This window comes from Cryptomeria japonica, chromosome 9 (assembly GCF_030272615.1).
Source record: "Cryptomeria japonica chromosome 9, Sugi_1.0, whole genome shotgun sequence".
Lineage (NCBI taxonomy): Eukaryota > Viridiplantae > Streptophyta > Pinopsida > Cupressales > Cupressaceae > Cryptomeria > Cryptomeria japonica.
The window spans coordinates 482,159,854-482,184,497 of record NC_081413.1 but is presented as its reverse complement, the minus strand read 5'-3'; the positions used below and the strand labels follow the sequence as shown (position 1 = coordinate 482,184,497).

At 37.5% G+C, this 24,644-nt stretch overlaps 1 protein-coding gene across 7 annotated transcripts in view; it reads right to left on the bottom strand.

Moving 5' to 3' along the window:
• Positions 1-24,644, bottom strand: part of LOC131057975 (ABC transporter B family member 25, mitochondrial) — a 274,108-nt gene that overhangs the window by 130,794 nt on the left and 118,670 nt on the right. For all 7 annotated transcript variants that reach the window (XM_057992056.2, XM_057992053.2, XM_057992055.2 and 4 more), the window contains 2 exons: positions 16,899-17,015; positions 15,811-15,896 (listed from right to left, as the gene is read on the bottom strand). In XM_057992056.2, the coding sequence (XP_057848039.1) occupies positions 15,811-15,896; positions 16,899-17,015 (203 nt within the window). The remainder of the gene's footprint in view (positions 1-15,810; positions 15,897-16,898; positions 17,016-24,644) is intronic.

Here is a 24,644-nt window from a genome sequence, read left to right as displayed (position 1 = left end):
TTCTGTCATGGGGCTGAGATTTAAATATGTATTAAGTTTTTGGATCCATGCTTGGGCTGATATTTTTCCGGAGCCATCAAAGTTGGGTATTGATAGTTTATTAACTTTGTGTTTTAGATCCCTGTTGAATGGTTTTCTCCTAGGGGTCTCATTTTTCTTTGCTTCACAAAATTCCCTAAAAGATACAACCTCTCTTACTTCTGGCCCTAATCCAGCGTAGGCCACGGCCATTTCTTCTGTGTTATTCATGGAGGAGTTATTTGTTTCTTCCCTATTATTTCCCTCTCTAGGTAGGAAATTGGGTTTTTGGATCCTGGAGCTAGAGGATGTATTATGAGTGTTTTCAGAATGATTAGAGTTTTCTTCTCTGCCATTGGAATGATTCCTAAGAGTATTCATGGTGGTGTTCATATCTTGGAATGAACAAAGTTTCCCTGAATGCTGAAGATTCCGCCTAAGGATCATTCGAGAAGACTCCAAGGTTCTTATATGTAGGGTCTCTACGTGTGGATAAGCTCTTGTAGTATGATGTGATTATGTTGGAATCACAAGGGGACTTACATTCAACTGCCTGAGCATTTAATCTGTTGGAACTTGAATCCTTTTCACTAGATGGAAGATAAAGAAATGGCAAAAGCATAGGGTTTAAAGAATCTATTCTAGGACCTAGAATGCAAGGATATAGATGAATGACTAGGTGGAGTCCTACTAGGCTAGGTTTCACCATCAAACTGAACAATTCAACACCAGCTCAGTGCGATCTTCTAAGGGATGCTTCGAATATGTTCAAATCGTACACCATCAAACACTAATCACCATTCAAGTTAATGCATGAACAATAGACGCGTAACGACTTGAGATTAAGCTCATTCTATGCCAGTTGACCATGCAAGGCGCACTTACAATCAGCAAGAGGCTAGTGGTTTGGACTAGGCGGATTCCACGCGAGTGCATTCAATAACTTCCTTCATTCAATCTAATTATTTACCATCTAAAATGAAGATTCAACAAGAGACCATGCATATTGCAAAGAAACGACACATTTCACCATAACTTCAATGAAAATGGAGTTCATTTACAATTTAGGCAACAATTTCTTGCCTTCTCCTAATCTACTCTAATTGCTATTCTATTCACTATTCTAGCTACTAACTACTAGCTATTAACCTCTATTAACCAGCTATTAACCTTTACAAATGAAGAGCCAGAGCTTTGTATAGAGAGCTCTTTACAATTCAATGGCTCTAATTGATTTACAATCAATGGCTAGGATTACAAGATGAAAACCCTAATTAGGGTTTGTTACAACAAACTACTTTAGTCAATGAGAAAATTACATTTCATGTGTGGACCAATAGGAAATCGAGGTAGGTGCCTCGAAGTTTGTGCTATCATTGTAAGTCAGGTACATTGAATCTAGACATGCTGATGTGGACCTATCTGACTAGAGGAACAGTGATTGGGATGCCACCTTGTTTGGTACATGCTCTATGATGACCTTGGTCGATCCTCCATCGTCCTTGATAACTCTCTTGTGTTTGCCTATGAGATCCTCTTGTAGAGGTCTTCCTTTGACCTTGATGTCGAAATATCCTTCTTGAGATCCTCGTTTCGATCTTAACCTGGTCCTTCTGATTTCTTTCTTTTCCTTGATGAACTTCAGCTTGTGGAGATTGTTGTCTTGTAATTGACAAATCTGGAATTCACTCCTTTAACTGTTGGTGGATCTCCTTCTTTAAGTTCACTTTTTTTTGAATCTGGTCTAAGCTGGAGACATGTTGATCCTTTCTTGAGGATTCGCCTATTGATCCTTTCTTGAGGATTCACCTCTTGACTGCTGAAGTCATCTCTTCAAATCTGATCTTGAGTTCACCTTTTAAGAAGATAAGATGTCTTGAAATGAATGATGGATAACTAAGAATCAACCTCCTTTAAATAGGTGCCTTCACCTCTTTCTCTAAAAGCCGACTTTGCTTTGGATAAATAAATTTAATTGCATCTCCCTTAAACTGGCCAACTTTCACATTGTAAATTCAAATTAGTCTTTGGCGCCAAAAGGTGAAATTGGTTTTGTTATTGCATTAATGCTCATAGGCCGACTTGCTTGCTTTTAATCTTTTCTCCAACCGATCTTCCAATGCAAAGCACTTGCTCTTCACCTGATTTCGCTCTTGTACCTTCAAGAGGTACAGGTCCCTAATAAAATTTCGCTTTGGTACCTTAGAAAGGGACGTGAGCGAATTGAGAAAATGATGAAGTTTTTACCATTATTTGATTGAGGCATGTTTAATTCTTATGATTTTTAGGACGTTTGGCCACTTGAAATTACCTTGAAGAAATCCTTTAACGCGCCTTTATTAGCAAATCATTCATTATTAATGCATTTCGCTTTGGTACCTTAGAGAGGGGCACAAGCGAACTTTGTTCCCAGCTGAATTTACACTTAATTCCTCCTTTATCTTGCCTTAGACTTGATTTCTTAATTCCTTTCTCACCATGATCAAGTCAATTCGCCTCCATCTTAGCTTAAAATAAGATCTTCTTAGTGCATTAAGTGAGATAGGGGTCCTTCTAAGAAGTTCGCTCTTGTACCTTTGGAAGGGTCAGGAGCGAAGTTCTTCTTTTTGATTCAAACACTTCATATTCCTTCAATTTTGCTCTTAAACTTAGTTTTTGAGTCCTCCTTCCACCTTGATCAAGTCCATCTGCCCTCAACCTAGCTCATAATAGAATCTATTTAATTGTTTGAGTGAGCAATTAAGGCCATTTGAGGATCTCGCTCTTGTACCCTTGGAAGGGTTAGGAGCGAATTTGAGGTATTAGGCTCAATTCATGCTTCAACTTGTTCTCATTGCTTGATTTTTGATTTTCAATTCCTCTCCTATGAAAACATCATCAATTAATCCTCAAAAGGCTCAAAGATAAGAATTCGCTCAAGACCATGGGCGAGGTACAGGGTTCATGGAGAATTCGTTCCTGTCCCTCTGAGAGGTACATGAGCGAATTAGCTTCTTTACTAGCTAAATTCACTTATTGCCTTCTTTTCATCATTTTAGGCTTAGATTCCAATTCTTCCATATGAAAATATCATCTTGACCCTAGGAAGGCCTAGAAGAGATTTCGCTTGGGTACCTTTGGAAGGTACATGATCTCAAAGAAAATTCGCTCCTATACCTTTGGAAGGGTCAGGAGCGAATTTGTCAAGTTTGCACAAATTCTTTGCTTTTTCATTGCTCAATTTTGAATTCAGTTACTTCAAGGGCATGTATAAGTCAATTCCTTCTCTTTGTCCATTCTTTCTCCAATCTTGTCTTCTTGATCTTAGCAAGGTACATGAGCTTGAATAACTTCGCTCCTGTCCCTTTGAAAGGTACAAGAGCAAATCAGGAGATTCGCTCCGGTGTTCAAATGAAGTTGAAATCCAAACTTGAAATTTAATACATCCTTTGACCACTCCTTTCATTTCATCCATTCAAGTGCCTACATCGCTCCCAACTATGAGCAATGGAAGCAGATTTTACTCCAATCAGGGAGCACTTCCTTTCAACCCGCTTCTCAATGTAAGTCTGATCAGATCTCTTGAATGATGGAGGAAGTCATTTCTGAATAATTATCTTCTAGATTGATGTTGTCGTGACTTGTCCTCCATGCTTCCTTGGGTGCTCATCTTTCTCTTTTCTTCTATCTTCATATCAAACATCAAATTAGAACCTTGGAAAATGATTTGGAATTCCTTTGAAATCTGCCCCTTTGCCTTTGTATCAAACTCCAATTCTGTTTAAGGTGTTGAATATCCCGCATTCAGCTCTGTAAGTGCATAGTAATGGTCTGATCCATCTTCTTCATGTGATTGAATTTTGATATTGTCTCTTTTCAAATGTGGATATTGATGTGCGAGTCCTTGAATTCAATTTGCCTGAGTGTAGTCTGAAACCATCTCTTTATCAGCTTCCGATCCTCCTATCAAAACCTGAAAGACATATAATGAATCAAGAAACATGCAAACAAAACAATTCTTCACACCCTTAATGCATCATTAATTCAAATCTGGGAAATAACAATCAGTTCTGATCTAAATTTTGATCAATTCTGATCTGAATTTTTATCCTCAAATTTGTAGCTCTGCCTCTCTGTCTGCTGCAACTTGCCTTAAACTCAAATTTGTTCCAATTCTCCTTGTCAACGTATGTTTGATCACTGAAATGATCAATCATTTTATCCAGAGCAGATTGTATAAATTGCTTTGATCGATACCTTAGAATGAGGATGAGTGTCTTCTTATATAGCCGGTGGATGTTAAAGGGTCTGTTTTCTTCTATCTTCACTAAAGTGACACATCTTCATTAAGGGCCACCTCCTTATTTTGTGTTACCACACCTTGCAAAGACTGATGAGGTGGATACTTTTTTCTTTTTTTAGAATTCTTTAAAAAACTTTTCTTTTATTTCAAAATTTTGGTGGGGCCAAATCAAAGCTACGTGGTAAAGGAAATATTATGTCTTGAAACAAGCTTTCCAAATCTCCATTTCAGATTATGTGGGGCCCAGCAGGAGAGTCCTTGAAAGAATTTATTTAATTCTCCATTTTAGAGTGTGTAGGGCCCAAGATGAGAATCCTTGAAAAATTTTATTTAATTCTCCATTTTAGAGTGTCTGGGGCCAAGATGAGAGTCCTTCAAAGAATTTATTTAATTGTCCATTTTAGAGTGTGTGGGCCCCAAGATGTGATGAGGCAGGGATTGATGAAGAAATGTGAGGTGTTGTGGGGAAAGGGAAGAGTGGTAAGGGAAATACCACGTGAGGAAGGGAAGGAGAAGATGCTATGGAAAGGGAGACATAAGGGGTAATTGAAAGTGGATACGGGGTTATAAGAAGTGCTGCGGTGGGAGGTAGGAGTTAGGATATGGGGAGTAAAGTGGAACGGGAGGTATAAGGGGTAGTGAAAAGGGTAAGGGGTGTGAGATGTAAGGGTGTTGGGATAGAGATAGGGATAGGATAGGGGTAGGCTAGGATGAGGGTAGATGGTAAAGTGGAAAGGTGTGGGTAGGAAGAAGGTAATTAGGAATAAAGGTGGGAAATGGGAATAATTAAGTAGGTAGGGAGGTTAGGATGTGGTAGGCTAAGGGGTATAGAGATAGGAGGGTGGAAGATGTAGGTGAGGGCAAGGTAGGTGTAAATGTAGATGAAGGGTAGTGGATGAGTATACTAGGATGGGGAGAGGGTTAGGTAGGTAAAGGTATAGGTTAGAAGATGGGATGTAATGTAAGGTAAGGGACATGGAAGTGGTAGGTTAGGATAGGGATAGGAAGGAGGTTAAGGCATGGGGGTATGAAAAGTGGATGGAGGATAGAGGATAGGAAGGTGAGGGTGTAAGATGGAAGGGTAGGTTTAAGTTAAGTGAAGGGAGGTTTAGGATGGGATGGAGGTTAAGGGGTGTAGTGGTAGGAGTAAATGTAGGTGAAGGGTAGTAGATGAGTATGTTAGGTGAAGGTGATAAAAGATAAAGAGAGATAGAAGGTAAGGGATATGGAAGTGGAAAGGGTAGGGTGAAATGGTGATGGTAGGAAAGGGGAAGTGGAAAGTCGTCAAGATGGATGTTTATGGAATGAAGAGAGACGAAAAGGATGGAAGGGTGGAATGGTGATGGCGAAGGTGAGGAATGGAAATGAGAGTGATCGGGCCTGGGCACCCACGGGGAGTGTTGGGAGAAGTGGAAGTGATAAAATCTTGGCTAAGCAAAGGAAGTGTCGAACCTCGATACATCTTAAAGAGACAAACTTGATCAACTTCTGACCTCTTGACCCACTATACCTTTTCAATGCAAAGGTTCATAGTGAAAGACTCAACATTAACCAGAACTAAGCTAAGAGGAATAATCCAAGAAAGCAAAAAGTAGGGTCCCCATTTGCAATGGGGCGATGTGAGAATATGTCACAACATCTAACACACATAGGTAATCAAAGACTAAGTATCTTGATCCGAGTCGGGATCCTCCTTCCACTTTGAGTACATTTTCTAGTCTCTTGATAAGTTGGGTTGAATTTTTCGGAAGAATTACAAATGGAATCACTGCCAAAAAAAATTCAAGATAAGCAAGTTATGGTGAGTGATGTGATTCATCATCAACTCCGGCCTCCCGAGACAATGCTTGAGAATGAGATACCACTAGAGATTATATTTGATCAACTAGAGGAGATGTTTGAAGCTCAATCCATCAAGGAATGCTTAGTTTTTGAGGATATGCTTACAATATTTCATGAAGATGCTTGGTTTATGCAAGATGTCTCAGTGAAAGCAATGAAAGTTGAGCTACTCGAGGGGGCGCTAAGCCTATTTCAAAAGGATTGTGCAAGTCAGGATCAACATGTCATGGATGCTCGTGGAATGGTACATCACCAATGGCGACCCCCTGAAGCAGCTGGTGATCTCGCTTCCAACAATGCACTTCCATCTGAGCTCGAAATACACCAGGTTGTCTCTTTCCATAATCCTTGCCATGAAAGTTATTATGATTTTGATTATGGGGGTTTGGGGAAAACAACTTGCATTTGGAGAGATCACGGACCTGATGAGTTGCCCCAGTTGATTATCTTACATGAAACCCTGCCTGAATATGAGAGATGCATGGTGAGAGCTTGCGTTTCTGTATTTAAGGATGAATTTGCTAGGTTGAGAACCATCACCTTTGCCATGCTCCTGTTGCATATCCTAAGAAATCATGTGAAGTCATGTATATATTTCGCTTCTTTGAGTTGTGTCGGGTCTAGGAGTCTTGTATATAGTTTTAGAGTAGGTTTTCCTTTCGTGTGTTTTAGGTTACAGGTCTTTTGAGCCTTGTGATTAATTTGCCTTGAGTCATTTGACTCATGATTTTAAGTGGCTCAAGTAGTTAGTTGCTTGCTTGCTTTCGTCAGCTTTTGGTTTGCTTTAGTTAGTTTGCTTTGGGTCAGTCTGTCGGTTGTTTGCTTAGTTTAGGTGTCCTCAGTAGGATCCTCCATTTGTGAGAAAGATGTTTGTGTTGTTTTGCTCACACACTGGCAACATCTTTGATCTTATGTTAGATTCATTTCTCAGATATCTATTCATGAAGTGCTTTGAATCTGAGGTCGTTCCTCTCCAGCTTTATCATCTGATCAGGACTTGTACTTGACTTGGAAGGGAATCACTTTCTGTATCCTGATGTCGACATCTATTGATTACTATATCTTTATACACTAATAAACTCCAAGTCATTATGGTTTTCAGGCAAAGCTATGATTAGTGAAAAATCTAAAATCTTGCTTCAACGCCACTGCAACCTTCAAACCCTAGTAAGCTTCACTGCTTATGAGCCAAAGGAATTGACGGAACAAAAAAGCAATATCAAAAGAAGAAAATGAAAAAAATGAAAGAGAGAAAATCAAAAGAAAACGAAATGTATGAAAATAAAATATCAAAATTGGATAATGGGAACATGTGAGTAACTCCATCGGGGCTGTGGACGCCCGGCTGGCAATGGAGCAATGTTCGTGAGATTGCGGCGATAACCTCGTCAGGACTATGGACGTCTGACTGGCAGGGAGGCTCTATCCAGGATGCTTATGAAGTATAGATATACTACATAGCCAATCACAAGGGAACCTGAAGGTCATAGTTGCCTTGTCGAGAGGAATGAAAAACACATCAACAACAACCAACAAACCAAAAAGAGTTTTCTTGGTTTTCCAACTTTTCTGCACTTGTTTTGGAGTAGATACGATGCTTTCCATCCCTCTACCCTTTTCGCTCTACAAGTCTCCCAACTAAGCTTATAGTGGAAGTCAATCCCAAGATATTTGTATTCTTTCACAATTTCCAACGGGCTGCCATCAAAAAGGAAGGTAATTTTATTTTCTTTCCTCTTTAGAGATAAAATCATGATCTTGGTTTTGGTAGTGTTCTCTAGGTCTTTTAAGTGCTCTCTTAGTCCATGAGTTGTTTTAGGCGTATATAAGTAATTTCACCACATAGCCCGCAAGTTGGACTCCTTCTCCCTCTGTATTGTTTAACCATGCTTCTAATTTATCAATGTATAAACCGAATAAGGTTAGGGATAGAGAGCATCCTTATTTAACGCCAATATCGCTACCAAAACACTCGGACATTCCTTCACTAGTTTTGATTTTAGCTGCTTCTTCCCCTTGATTGTCCCACATTTTCTCTATCAAATGTCAAAGAGTGATGCAATGATCAATGGTGGAATGCTTAGATCTGAAACCAGCTTGCCCTTTGGCTCTTTTTCCTTCATTTTCTACCCAACTGCTGATTCTATGCTCTACCATGCTCCCGAAAAGTTTGCCTAGAAGGGGATTGACCATGATAGTATGGTAGTAAGAAGGGGGTTGACCAAGAAGAAGAAGCACTTCAGGGCAAAGTGGGCTCTCGTCGTGGCCCAAGTATCCAAAAACTCAGTACCACCTCGGCCACCACTTCTACTTCTAGTAGAACACTTGTTGCATCAAAGTCTATAGGTAATTATTTTGTGCCCAGGACCACACCCGGAGCACAACCATAATTAGAGACAACTGGATGGAATAGGGAGGCACATGAGAAAACGAACATTGCATGTGTTGATTTTTGGTACTTCAACAACATCCCATTCAATGTGGCAGACAATCCTTATTGGCTAAATTTGGTTGCAATGATAGTTGCAAGAAAAGGGTACAACGCCCCTTCTCGCAAGGATTTGGGTAGGAGGTTAGTAAATAGTCCACTTGATTTCATTTTTAAATGTTTTTCTTGTTTATCAAATCAAAATTGTGCACTAAAACCGAATTTCACTTTGTTCATGTAGATTGTTCACAAATGCAGTTGACAAGGCAAAAGAAGTGGTGGAGGACCAAAGAAAAGAATGGAGAAAATATGGCTGCACCATTCTTTCTGATGGTTGGACAAATGGCAAAAACCGCACCATTCTTAATTTTTTGGTTGCTTGCAAGGACAATGTGGTGTTCTTGAAATCGGTCGATGCCTCCAACAAGGTGAAAATGCAAAAAAAATGGCTAGAATGTTGGAGCACATTGTCATGGAGGTGGGAGTAGAGAATGTGGTGCAAATAATCACAGATAATGCAACAGAATATGTGGCAGGAGGTAGAAACCTCCAAGATAGGCACCCCACTCTTTTTTGGACACCTTGTGCAGCACATGTCCTTGACCTTCTTTTGGAGGACATAGGAAAACTTGATTGGGTGACTCCAGTTGTGGAAGATGCAAGGAGGATCACAAAATATATTTACAATTACCCTCACCCTTGGGTTCTTCATTTGATGAGAGAGCACACCCAAGGCAAAGATTTGGTGAGAGTCGGTGTCACAAGATTTGCAACAATTTTCTTGACGTTACAAAGCTTTCTTGGTGCATTGACTTCTTTGAAACATTTTTTTGTGAGTCAAGCATGGCTAGACTCACCTTATTCAAAGAAGCTTGAAGGAGAGCGTGTTGCATGCATAGTCTTTGACAACCATTTTGCACAAAAGACTGCAGAGATTGTGAAGGCAACTTCAAAACTTGAATTTTTAATTATTCTTGATTCAAGTCTCTCATTATTAATTTGTAACTTCATTAATTAATCTTTTTGTAATTTGTATTTTTCAATTGTAGGTGTCGGAGCCCTTGGTTAGGATTCTCCGCTTGGTGGATAGGGATCGAACCCCAATGGGGTATATTTATGAGGCCATGGATAGGGCCAAGGAGTCTATCAAAAATTACTACAAGGGGATAGACTCAAATTTGATCGCATCTAGAAAATTATTGATAAGAGGTGGAACAATCAGCTCCACCAACCCATTCGTGCAGTAGGGTACTTCCTCAACCCTCGTTTTAAGTTCAGAGATTTTTACTCAGATCCTAATGGATAGGTCATGGAGGGTCCCACTACATGCATTCAGAGGATGATGCCTAAGGTTGAGGTGAGAGACCTCGTTGTGCCCAAACTCCAAAATTATGAGGAAGCAAGGGGTAAGCTATTCTCTTCAAAGTTGGCCAAGAGAGGAAGAACCACTCAAACCCTAGGTATAACATTTACCATTTGGATTTTGGGGTCTAAAGTAATTGATGAATTGATAAATTATGTTTTCACTTTTCACTTTGCTTTCTAACTTTTCAATATTTTATTTTGTAGATGCTTGGTGGCAAAGTTGGGGTGGAAATACCTCAAATATCAAAAAATTTACCCTCAGAATCTTATGTCAACCTTATAGTTCATCCAATTGTGAGCGCAATTGGAGCTTGTTTGAGGCCATCCACATGATGAAGAGGAGCAAGTTAGCTCAAAAACGCCTCAATGACCTTGTCTTTGTGATATAATCTTCGATTGTGCATAAGGTAGAGGAAGCAGCAGCTTGCCCAATTGATTTGGATGATATAGATCCTTACAGTGATTGGACATCACAGGAGCAGCCTCCATTGTTTACAGAGAATGACATCAATGATTTGGAGAGGTAACCTAAGGAGGAGGGGGGTGGATTTGGTTTCACACTGGATGACATTGAGGAGGATGAGGAGGATGAGGAGTCATTGCCATTGCTAGGAGAAGCTAGAGGTAGAGCTACATCCAAGATGGAGCATGAGCCACAACCTGAGTTAGACATACCAAGCGAGGAGGCACAGTCATGCCCAGTGCAAACTTCTAGGACTAGACACTCTAGTTCTACCTCTCCCCTAGTTTCTACTAGAGCTGGGAAGTAGAAGATGTAATTGTAGTGATGTATTTACTTTTAGTTATACAAAAACTATTTACTATTTTGCTTCCAGCCATCAGCATTTATCATGAGCATGCGATTTTGTACCCACTTTGCTTTTAAATATATCTAGACTCAGCTTGTTTCTTTTGTGTTGTCATTTATTGACTCGTTGAATTTTTCAAAAAAATGCATTTCTAATTAAATTTAAGCAATTTTTTAAGTTCCCAAGTTTTTTGCCGAGTACTGGCCTAGTTTTTCCCGAGTTTTTTTTAAGGCCTTGGCAAGTTTTTGGTTTTGGCGAGTAGTTCAACTATGTCCCAAAGTTTTAAATTGCAGCCTATGAACAAAGAAAAGGGGAACTGCATGAAGGAGAACGGAGAATGGAAGAACAAATAGAATGGATGGGAGCCAAAAGCTCTTACAGATGAAAAGAAGATTGCATAAGGACAAAGCACATTGTCATGAAACAAAAGGATTTTCTTGAACTATAAACCAATGAAGTTGAATGATGGTAATAAACTATTCTTGCTCTGAAATAAAGTATGGTTTCTGATTAACTGCTGCTTGTCTAGGCTTATCCTCCGGCTTGACTGTACTAGTCTTGTCATGTCCCCTTTTATTTAAAATCTAATTTTGGCATTTATTAACTCATTTGTTCTTCCATGGGTTAACTGAATAAAGCTTAGAGAGAATAATTAATTTAATATTTAGAAATGTTCAAATATTCTCAATGTCAAAGGAACATTTAAATATTAAATTAAATCTTTAGAAACCTTAGTGGGGTGTTGGAATTTGTGCCATTTTGGGAAAATTGTTGCAGGAATATTTGATAACTCAATGACAACTTTTTGCAACTGTCAATAATTCCAAAGGAGGGAGTTTGAATTTGAATTTGTGCCATTTTGGGAAAGTTGTTGCAGGATGATTTTTGAAAGTTGCCATTGTTACAAGTGGAGAAGAATCTTGGACAGCTCAATGATGACTTTTGACAATTGTCATAACCAAATTAGCAAGGATTCCCAAGAAGGAAGTTGAATTTGGGCATCAAAATCTTGCATACAGAATGGATACAGATATTTTAATTTTGGTCATTTGGGGGGTATTCTTGATATCACTTTTTCTCTCATATTTGCAGATTTGCAAGTAGATTGTTCAATGGACGAAACCCCGTTTGAGTAGAAGGCTTGTAGACAAAAACCCATGAGCAGAAGGTGGTCAAAGGAAGGAAACCCTTTGTTCACAGTAGGCAATCTCATTCAGAGTTTAAATTTCAACTGAAGGATGATAGGAGATTTGTTAGTTTCTTCATTTTAGTTTGCAGGACTTTAATAGAGTTGTTTGGAGTGGTTTAATGAGCATAGTTGCATGTTTGTAGTTGTTGTGACTTATTTGTGGGTGCATTACAGCAGTATGGTGCTGTTATAATATTTGTAACAAACTATATATTTTGTATATTTCCATTTGGAAGTCAAACAGTGGCATTGGTGGTGCTTCAACTTTCAAGTGATTCGGGTAAATTGTGGGAGTGATAGTTTGTGGATTTTGTCTAAAATTTTGGAGTTTTGGAGATTTTGTGTTGCTGCTATTATTAATCAGTTTCAAACCTGATTATATGATGCTCATAACAGAAAAATCAGTTTCAATAACATTCTCTAAGGTTTCATTTAAATTGGCCTCTTATGTGCAAGACTCGCTAGCTAGTTTTGGTATTTTCGGTGAAATTTGGTATAGCACTCATGCATCCAATTTCTAGATCTTAGAGTATTATTAAATTTTGGGCTGACATTACCAGTCTCCCTGCAAACACATAATTTGTTCTAGACATTATATCATGAGGAATAATAGTATGAGGTTACTAGAAACAAGTAACATGTGTTGGTGAGGTTAGACCAGAAAACTAGACACTATATTTCATCTATTATATTAGTCTTTGTGTTTAGAATGTAAAGTCAGAGTTGCCGGAAACTCATTTGTCCCTCCCCAGGAACGTGTTTCCCCGTATCTGTTCCCGTTTCTGAAACGGATACATATCCGATACAGCCTAGATACACGTCGAATATTGTACCCACGCATGCTCAAAAATACTTGATTTCCAACCATGCTAAATACTAATGTGATTTACGTAAATCTTCCTAAATTTTATTTTAAAAAACTTCATTAACACATTTTAAAAAAAAATGGTATTAACAAAACCTACACCAAATGAGAAAGACAAATGAAATGTTTTTCTATTTCAGTGACCCATTTTTTGGGTTATCTTCCAATGCAACTCTTCTATTTTTGCATATTGTAAAATGTTAAATCTACTTATCATTATTTATGTAGCAATTACGTGTCTATATTGCTTTTGAAGTAATGAAAATCTCCTCGAATAACTTAGAAAATTGTGTTAAATATATGTGTATGTGTTTTTTATGAATGACATGTCCAGCCGTATCCATATTGGGGATCTTAAAAAATAGTTGTATCCGTATCCAATACCGTATCTGTATCAAATACCGTATCCGTGTCCATGCAACTTTGTGTAAAGTTAAATGTCATGGTACTAATTGTCAAAGAAATTAAAATAGTAAAAAAATTATCTTTTCAATTTTCCTCTCATTAAACATTATATACACTCGAAGTTTCAATACATATGCATAATAAAAATTGGTGTTTTTACTTGTATACATCTCCAACCCTTACCAATAGCAGTCTCTTGGCAACTATGGTAATGAAACTTGAACGCAAGGGTAACCTTAATAATGATCGAAACCATATAAAATGCAGAAAACCATACTTATAGCTGATAATGAGCAGCAGATTTGAATGCAAGAATGAAAGAAAATGATTGTATAAATTGTCAAAGACTAGACAAGATATTCCAACTTAAAATATGTAAGTTTCACAATCAAATAAATTTGTTTCTTAACTTCCAAATAGTTGTTTTTAATGGCAAGCCAAAACGTACCAGGTAGAACTAAAACCTAGGGCATCCCATATACTGATCTTGATGCTTTACCAACTAAAATACCAATTCTTTGTTGGTTCAAGATTCCAAGTTAAACCTTTCATAATGTTAATATTTTTTATTTGTTAACACCTAGCCAAAATGGTCTGGTTAATACCTACGACCATGTTTGATACCTAGCCATAATGGTATGGTCAAGACTAAAATGCAAGACCTCCATAATACCTACTTAGGTTCTCTACCAATGGAGCTACAAAATTCTTTGTTCATTTAAGATTTCAAGTTAGACCTTTCATAAGATTAACATTTTTAAATACCTAAGCTTCCTACAACCAAATGAATCAAATAGGAACTAACTGTTCTACCAATCAAACCACAAAATACTGGTCTAGATACTTTACCAACCAGACCATGAATCCATTTTTGTTCAAGGTTACAAGATAAAGCTTCCATAGAATAATCACTTGTAAACTTCACTAAACCAAATGAACTAATAACTGAACACTTGCATGCTCGTGTTTAATCCCTAGACAAAATGGACTAGTTAGGACTCAACCCAGGACTTCCCTAATGTCATCCTATGTGCCCTACCAACTGAGCTATGAATCTTTTGTTGGATTATGATATCAAATTAAACCTTTCATACATTTAAAAAAATTTAAAATGTAAGCTTGTCACAACCAGATGAATTTATATATGAGAATAGTTCCCTTATGTGTTTAAGCAGAGAGAGAGAGAGAGAGAGAGAGAGAATGCTGCAAGTGCCGGTTAGAGTTCAATAAAACGAAATAATGTTGACGAGATGCTGATGGGATGGTTTCAACAAGTACAAATTTCATACTATTCTAGCAGAAGAGAGAACTACATACTGAAATACGTGCAAAAGGATAGTGTACAGCCTTAAGAAACAATCAATGGCTAGATATAATGCTATGATGTATAAATATCTGTTCTTTAAATTCATGCTAGAAGTAACATTAAATTTTAGCACATTTAAAGATTAACGTTCTATAAAACAGAAAGAAATATGAGAAAAGAAAGTTCATCCTGGGAAAAATATGAAGAGATGTTAGCAAACTCAAAATGCATGAGTACGAGAAAATGTGATAAAAGAGAGACTATTTATTTGATAAGAAATCCCATCATAAGGAAATGCCATTATATTACTAAACATATGAGGAAATTTATCCTGGAAACAATATGAAGAGAAGTTAGCAAACTCAAAATGCATTAGTATGAGAAATAGTGAAACAAGAGAGATTATTTATTTGGTAAGAAATCCCATCATAAGGAAATGACATTATATTATAAAGCATATAAATTTACTGACAATACATAGATATTAACCACAAGCTAGACAGGACAAACAATGCAAGTGGCACAAAAACTGCCAGTGACATTAGTATTTGAGAGGGCGGAGGCTAAAACATCAACATGAGGAATTGTCCTCAAAACCTACCTCCAAATTAGAAAATATTTTGGTGCTGGATATACCACATGAACCTAAAAAAAACTTTTTCTCATTATTATTATCCATGTGGGATTATTCACAACACGCACGCCAAATGTATGTATAGCATGAAAACACATCAAGATCATATACTACTATATTAGATGGCTTGTAAAGCAATGTACGTAACATGTCATAGATAACAATCATCATCTAGAGAGTACACACGGAGTGACATTGAAACTGTAGGGAAATCGACGGATACCACTTATTGTATCTCTTCATTAAATGCTAATTAATCTCTCTTCAATTGCTAATTTAATTACTTTTTAAGTAGCATTGCATAGTGCTAGGGAGTTCAAATGCAATCTACAATATTGTTCGACACATGATAGTTTTACACAAAAAAAGAAAACTGATTTCAACTTACCAAATAACTCTTTTCAGTCCATCCTAAAGAATTCAAAATGGTAAAGAGCCATATAGCAAAGAATTATGCATCCTACTCAAAAGAGCTCTAAATAGGCATACTTTTTATGCTTTTAAAAATTTAAAGTGGCACTTATTAATATAAAACCTGAAATTAATGAAGCCTTGTTTGCATGAGGCCAGTTGAAGTCATGCATGACCTCAAGGGAAATACATATTTCCTACCAACTAAATGAATTATAGTGGATAAAAACTATCAGTCTAGACATCAAATGCTTACCCAAAGTGCACATTGTCAAATTGAATCCTCCCTCCATTCCATTGTAGAGGTTTTGCATAAGGTACATCCTGGACAGTTGATTTTTCCTGCAAACAAAACATTTAAGTTTCCTTTCAAATTAATCAAACTTCAGACTGATGTTATTTTCCTGCCAATGAATCAAACTCTGCGTGAGCAACTATTCATTGGTGAATATTTTACTTACTCTCATTTTGTTTGATACTCATGACTATTGTCTCATCTGTACTCTCTTGAAAGTTTTGTAGGGGCTTTAAACTTTTGTAGAGTAGTTTACAAGCTCCAGGACCTTTGAGCATATATTATTTCACAGTAAACTCAATTGTTTTCATGTGCTGTGATCAGTTCTTCTACTTTTACGGTAATTTCTTTCAAGCACCCCTTATTAGGGTATCCTTGCTAGTTGTTATTTACACTTCCACTGAAGACATTGGTCATTCTGAATTCGTGGACACTAATATATGACTTGATTTGTTCTACGAGCCCACAATTTATACCAAGCACCAAGAAATCATAAATATTCAACAATATCTCTTTTTCAAGCTTTGTCCAATCATTGGTTTTACCCCCACAGTTGAATGTAAATCAATTTTTTTTTAAACTAGACAAACAATTATTGATTACTGTCCATACAGAATAATTTTAAAGTACAAAACCAATTTTGTATTGACAACTAAACCATGTAGAATGTAATTTCCATAACTTCATACTGGAAAGCTCAGTATTTGCTAGCAAATTATTTATGAAGTGTATAATACTAGAAGAGTAGTATACAGATATTCATTCTGGCATACAAAATCCCCACAACTACAAAACATTCCAAAAAAATTAACTCGTGAGAAACATCTTTTCAACTTTCATCCCAGTTTCAATTATTGGAGTAAAAATATTGTCATTATTCCAACATGTTTACTTTATCTATTAATTTTTAGTTCGAGAAACTCATTATTCAAAAACTTTTTGACTGCTGTTTTTCATATTATAACAACATTTTTCTATTGCAAATAGATGGCAGAAATAAGCTAAAGTCTACATTATAGCATAGCAAACTAGTAATTGTATGAGTATACCTCAAGTAGTGAAAACATTGATTCCATATCAATAAGGCTTTGACGTGTCTCCCGATATACAGTGCCAAGGAAATTGAGAGGTAATGAAAGCTGAAAAAGCAATCCATTTACCATAACCTGTGAAATATGCATGATAACATGTCAGAAACACCTACAAGAAATGTATGATGTTTCAAGTCCGAAAAACAAATTGTATTTCTTTAAATGATTGAATTTTCAATTATTTATGGACCATGAAACAAGAATGCCAAACATGTGCTCATCAATAAACATTTAACCTAATCCTATCTCAAAGGGTACTGCTCTGCCAAAGAATAATATGTACAATAAAGACTCAGTTCTGATGGAAGCCTTAAGTGGATAACATCTACATTTGCATGATATGTATATTTATCTTTAGTTTCGTGATTGATTTTCAAAGGGTAAGGAAGGAGAAAATATTAGTTTTTTTAATATTAAGGAAAGATTATAAATATGGCTCATTACAAGAAGTTGGTACAAATGAAACCAAGATTAGCTCCTACAGAGCATTAATATTAGATAACAACATAGATACATGTCCCAAATAGAAATAGGTTTGTTTGTAAATAGGAAGTTAAAAGAAGTTCTCTATAAATATAAGACATTTGGTTGCAAAAATAGTGATAAAATGAGAATAACATTCTTAATGGGGTAATCAACAAACTAAAATTCCTCAGATACCTTCCTTCAGTCATCAAGCTAACAATACTTATTGTGTGGACCTTGACATCCAAATAAGAAAGTTTGCCTAAACTAATAGAAGAAAGAGAATAAAATAGGATAGCTTAAGGATCAACAAAATCCTAAAGCAAATGCCATCAGATTACCCGAAACAAAAAAAAACTCATTACTCACATCCATGAGGCCTTGCTTTCCAACCATCAGTGGGCAATGCAAAAAATATCAAAAAACATGCAAGGAGGGTAGCCCTATATCAGATAGAAAGGCATGTCGATCACACACCTGGACTTCCCCAATAAGATCCAAAAGTCTACTAGAAAAACCATGGCAGATAGGTGGGGGTGCAAGGAATTGAAGAGAAGAAGCAAGGGAGAGATTGATGCAAAGGTGTGTGCGAAATTTAGAAGTCTGCAAACAAAGAAAGATGCCCAAAGGGAATTTGAAGGGAATCAGAACCAAGAAGTATGAGAGCAAGAGATGCAAACTCATGGAGTCCGAAAATCCATGGGCAGAAAATGGAACTTTATAGTTGCGGAACAAGGATGCATAAATGCAAGAATTACAAACATGCACAAAAAGTATAAAAAACCACAAGAAAAAGAGGCAAGAATTAGAGGTCAAAGTGCAAAAATGCATGTGGAATCCACAAATCCACAAGCAAGAAAGGAAAGCAGAAGGCAAAAAAGGAAAGATGCAGGGATGTAAGGTCAAGGAGCCTCAGCACAAAGTTGCAAGAGTGCATGCTGGATATAAAAATCTAAAAGAAATGAAGTAGTAAACAAGAATGCAAAAGTGCAAATGTGCACCAAAAGTCTGCAAAGAGACAAAGAAAGAGGGGAAGTGGGAAGTGAAAGACAAAGCACACTTTGCCAAAATTGCAAGTGTGCATGGAAAATTTGCAACTCTACCAAGACAAGGAAACTGGGCAAAAGCCTCCCAAAACTTAGAATTTTCGACATAAAGGCACAGCACAAAGAGTCAAATGGGTGCCAAATCCAGCTTTGAACATCATCAATCCAAGATATCCCATTTATGATTTCTCAGATCAATAATCTACAGTGTTCCACAACCGTTGGGGACGGGGGGATGCAGGGACGGGTTTCGGGGACGGGGGGGCAAAGGGCCTAAGTTTGGGGACAGTGTGAGCATGGCAGGGGGATGGAGACGGGGGGTGGCAAGGTGGTGGTGCTGATATCGTTATACATATACTATAAGTACTTGAAAAACTAGTTGTGAAAAGGTGTATAACAGTATAAGAATTACATTTCAAATGAAATGATAGGAAATTAGTAAAATTATAAAATAGCAAAATTTGAAATACTAAATATGAAGATTTCTTGAAACTAAATAAAATTTGAAAAATGAAATTATCAAATTGGAGATTTATATTATATCGAAAATATGAATATCTGATATCATAAAGATGATTACATGATACATCATTACAATGAGTAGCAATAGCATTACAGAAGACAAAATGCCAAAATGTCAAAACTCAAAATGTAGTGGAGGGAGGCCTCTAATCATTTACAAACTCCTCATCACTAAAACTATTGGATTCCTCACGGTCAAGATCCCTCAAACTAACACCACCCAGCCCGGCATCTGAAGTGGTAGGATCCTCATCAATTTGTGATGGCTCCTCTGCCTCTACATCCCATCATGTCGCTGGACTCTCTTTGTACCACAAGTGTCTTATGGTCAATGAGACGCAAAGCACTATGTACAGCCACAAGCTTCTCTACTCTCTTAGAGGTAAGCTTGCTCCTCTTAAGAGAGTGGATGGAGCTATATGTAGATCAGTTCCTCTCAACAACTGAAGAACTAGAAACCTAGGATAGCATACGGATATTTAGAGTAGTAGTCAAAGATTTCTAACCATGACAATTCCACCACAAAAGTGGGTCCTCCTGTGCCATAGTTTCTATATCCATCTTTGTCATCTTTGAATAACCCCTAAGAGTGGCAAATTTCGTCCACTCGGTGCGAATTATGTCGGCATTGCTAGAATCATACATCTTCTCTATTCACCTAAAGAAACCTACCTTCACCTCATCATCCTAAATTGATGCAACTCTACCAAGCCTAGCCTTGTACCATTTAGGATTCAAGGCATAGGTAGCCATATGCAAGGGAGTGTTGAGCTTGTACCGTCCATGTTGAATGATTGGCCGAATGTGCTCATTGTATAATGCTAAAGTGGGTTCCTTCACTCGCACAACAACCCTCATCTGATCAAGCATAGAATTGATGCACTCATACACCTCTCCAAGGTTAGGTGCATCCCCATCCCCAAATCTGACGACCTGGGAAACTGGAGCAATGATGGAGACTACGTGTTGTGAGGTATTCACACATCGCCCCATTGCAAATGGGGACCCCCACTTTTTGCATTGAAGGGATTGAGTTTCTCAAAGGTCATTAAGCCAGGTGGATCTCCTCAAGATGGAGTGAAGGAGGTCAGGCCAGTTGAGTGATTAGGGGTTATTTAGATCATTCCTAGGGTTTTTGTATACTATCCGGTAACGCTTCAAGTTGCTAAATCAAACCTTGGTTGAATGCATAGTGTCCTCCTAGGTCCCGTCCCTTACATCAAGGTCAAAGAGAACTAATTCTGGAAATTTGCCCCTCCAAAAACTAGATTTTGCATTATAACTCTTGGAGGTCTGAAACCACTCTCAAACATCCTGACAATATATATGGAATCTAACTTAAAGTATAAGTGAGGAAATGTCACTTATACTTGAATGTTATATTCCATATATGAATCTTGACGGAGAGACTAACTTGTCAAACAACTTCATGTTGAAGGAGAGGTGAGCAAACTTCATGTTGAAGGAGAGGTGAGCGAACTTCATGTTGGAGAAGAGGTGAGCGAACTTCATGTAGAAGGAGAGGAGAGCAAACTTCATGTTTGGAGGAGAAGTGAGCGAATTTCATGATTCACAATTAATGAAGCGAAGTTGCTTTCTTCTTAAGTTTACATTTTGAGCGAACTTCAACTTGGAGAGGACGTGAGCAAATTTCATGTTAAGGACGAAGTGAGCGAACTTCACCTTGAAGGGGAGGTGAGCAAACTTCATGTTGAAGGAGAATCGAGCGAATTTCTAACTTCATGTTCAAACACATTGGAGCGAACTTCACCTTGAGGACATTAGAGCAAGCTTCATGTATCAAAAAAGATGAACGAAGTTTCTTGATGTTGATGAGCGAAATTGGTAATCCTAATAGCTGCAAGCTTCAAGCGTAATTCAAAGAGGAGCGAAATTATTAAGAGATAAGCAAACTGCAACTTCATGAATTAAAGAAGTGAGGCGAAGCTTTACTTCAAGCATTTGGAAAAAGAAGCGAAATCAACAACTTCACCTTCAAGACGAAGTGAGCGAACTTCAGGTTCAAGTGGAAGTGAGCGAACTTCAAGTTCAAGGGGAGATGAGCGAAGTGCATGATTTGATTAATGGAAATGATCTTCAGGCTAAAAGTATATCAACTTCGTGCAATGAAGGAGAAGAGCGAAGTGCAAAGTTCACGTGTTGAATGAGGAAAGCGAAAATTACTACTTCATGTTTGAGAGGAAGTGAGCGAGCTTCAACTTGAGCAAGAAGTGAGCGAACTTCGACTTGAGGGGGAAGTGAGTGAACTTCATGTTTCATCAAAGAAGAGCAACATTGAATAAGAAGAGATAATCGCCCAATGAAGATATAATATCAAATGAATTTCATGACTGCATTGGGAAGAGCGAAATTACTACTTCATGTATGAAGAGAGGTGAGCGAAGTTCATATTTCATGAACGAAGAGAGCTAAGCGAAGTTCATACTTAGTGTTTGGGGAGAATGAAGCGAAGTTCGTGTTTTACAAAGCAATTATGACATGATTTAAGTGCCCAAGGCTAATTTGAATTTGAAATTGAAGAAAGTCGGCTAAGGGTAAAATTTATTATAACTACATAGCAAAGTCGGCCTTAGGGTAGAGACACACCTATTCCCTAGGATCGCCTATATAAGGGGAGTTGAAACAACCATTTTAAACATCAAATTAAACAGATTACTTCTTCTTCCTTAAGCGAATTTTGCCAGCAGATAGCAAAACTCATTTTTTAATCAGCGAACTTCATAAGTTCAAGGTTTGGGGCGAATTTTCTACAATGGTAAACTTCATGACTTAGAAGATTGGAGCGAATTTCATGAATAAGCAAGGTGATTGAAACAACTTGCAAGTACTCCATCTAGAGCAATCTTCATTTTCAAGCCTACACAAGCAAATCTTGACTTCATGAACTTCACAAGTTCAACATGCAAGAGTAAACTTCATGATCTGACCTACATGAGCAAACTTCACAATTTAAAGAGTATGAGCAAAGTTCAAGAAAATGAAGAAGATTAAGGCGAGGGAAACTTAATGAACATCAAGGATGGAATACACTTCAAGAGCCCCTCTTCACGAGCAAATAGCAACTTGAAGTGTGGCTTTATGATGGTGAATCCTCTTTGTATGCTTTAATCAACCTATATTAAGTATGTGTAATCCTTGCTTGTTTGTTTTGCAGGACATGAAGAGAGTCATAAGAGAAAAGGTTCGGAGTTTCAAAGGAGAAAGACAACGGTGACATCAGAAGTACATCAATACTTCAAAACTAAGATCTACACCTCGCACATCTATGATTGAAGCCTACATCGAGCACGATTGAAGAAGCAGACACTTTCAGAAGAGTTAATCAAAGTTAGAAGATCAAACCTACAAAGTGCAAGAGTGAAGTGGCATCCCAGATGGCGTTCCAATCACCATTCCTCCAGTCAATGAAGTCCACACCAACACATCCAAGTTCAATGAATCAAGCTCACCAGTGATGGCACAAACTCCGAGTCACCTACCCCTGATTTCTATTGGTCCACACTCATGGAATGTATTTTTTTCATTGGCTATGGAGAAGTTTGTTGTAATAAACCCTAATTAGGTTTTTTATTGTAAAATCTTGGTCGTTGATGGAAATCCAATCCTGGCCATTCATTGTAAATGAGCTCTCTATGTAAAGCTCAAGCTCTTCATTTGTAAAGGTTAATAGCTGATAGTGAGTTAATAGTCAGTAGATAGTCTTAAGAGAATAGAATAGAAGTTAAAGTAGAGTAGGAAAAGAAGGCAGAAATTGTTGCCTAAGTTGTAAATGAACTCTATTTTCATTGAAGTTGTGGTGAAGTGAGTTGTTTCTTTACAATGTGCATGGTTTCTTGTTGGATCCTCATGTTAGATGATAAATAAATTAGATTGAATGGAAGAAGTTGTTGAATGTATTCATGTGGAATCCGCTTAGTCCATACCACTAGCCTCTTACTGATTGTGAGTGTGCCTTGTGTGGTCAACTAGAATAACATGAGCTTAACTTCGAATCGTTCTACACTCATTGTTTATGCATTAACTTGAATGGTGATCAATGTTTGGCGGTATATGTTCGAACATCTTTGAAACATCTTTGTGACTACACTGAGCTTGTATCGAATTGTTCAAGTTGATGGTGAGACCTAGCTTGGTAGGATTCCACCTATTCATTTATCTATCTTCTTACATTCTAGGGCCTAGTGTAGATTTCTCAAACCCTACCTCTTTTGCTCTTTTGTATCTTCCAATTGAGTAGATAGGACCTAAGTTCCAACGAATCAAGCATTCAGGCATTCCAATGTAAGTCCCCTTGTGATTCCAGCATAATTACATCAAACCAACTGAACTTATCCACACGTAGTGACCCTACATTCAAGAACCTTGGAGTCTTCTCGAATGATTCCTAAGCAAATCTTCAACATCCGAGAGATTTTGTTCAAGAGAGGATAAGATACTTATGGTATTTTACTCTGTGTTCGCATGTGCATAAAAAACACATCAACACTACGTATTTTGCATCAATCCAAAACAGAGTTCCGTGACTCGCAGCGAGTCAGCGGGCCAAGTGACCTCCGCCGGGTCACGGCGACCTTGACCCAGGCCCGGACAAGTCACAGGGTGTGACTCGCCTGACTCGCCGAGTCAGCGAGTCACCCCCTGACTCGCCGAGTCCAAGGGTCATGACCCGGCCGGCTTAGCTTGCCAAAAGTGGACGCTAAAACAAAAAAAACATAACACATTTTTATTATGTTTTGTGCCATTTGCTTTTGTTATAACCCTAAAAGGGATTGCCATTCAGTTTTATGAGTGGAAAAGAGGAAAAAAGAGAGGAAGAGAGGAAAAAAGAGAGCCATAGTTTTGCAACCAGCTGAGAGGAAGAGGTGAAAAACTTGCACAAATCACATTGGGGCAGCACCACAGTTGCATTGAGAGCATCAAGGAGCTCATTTCAAACACTTGTCAACAAATTTGAAAGAGGTAAGTTTTAATTTTTATTGATTATGTTGGTTTTTTTTCTATATTATGGATTTTTTCATTTTTTTTAATTTTTTTTTTAACTTCAGCTTTCCAAATCTATATTGTTGGTTGCATACTTCAATGATTCAATCACAATGACATAAATAGAACAATAGCATAGCAAACCCTAGACTTTTTTTTTGAAAAAATTGTATACATGTATTTATAATTTTTTCTAAAAAAAATCTAGGGTTTGCTGATTTTTTTGAATTGTTAATTTCTTTCTTTGAAATTTGAAAATTTTCAAGAAAAAACACAATGCACAAATTAGTCTTTGCTGATTTTTTTTAATTAGTTTAAAATTTTAAATTTAAAACTTTGTCAAACACAATGCTCAAATGGTGATTTGTAAAATTGTCTTATTGCAGCAGCCCTCACGTTTTGAAAACAATTTTTTTTCCTAATGGCTCATCCTAATCCTCCACCTAGGAAACATGGTCAAAAAGATGAGGCATGGAAATACACTGAAGAATTCCCTGGTAGACAAAGAAATCAAACCAAGTGTATGTTTTGTAAAGAAATTAACCATGGGGGGATAAATAGATTAAAATATCATATTGTTGGCATACGTGGTCATGATACTGAGCCTTATGACAAGGCAACTCCCGAAGCAATCTGTTTTTGTTACGTCCTATTAGAAAACTTTGAAATA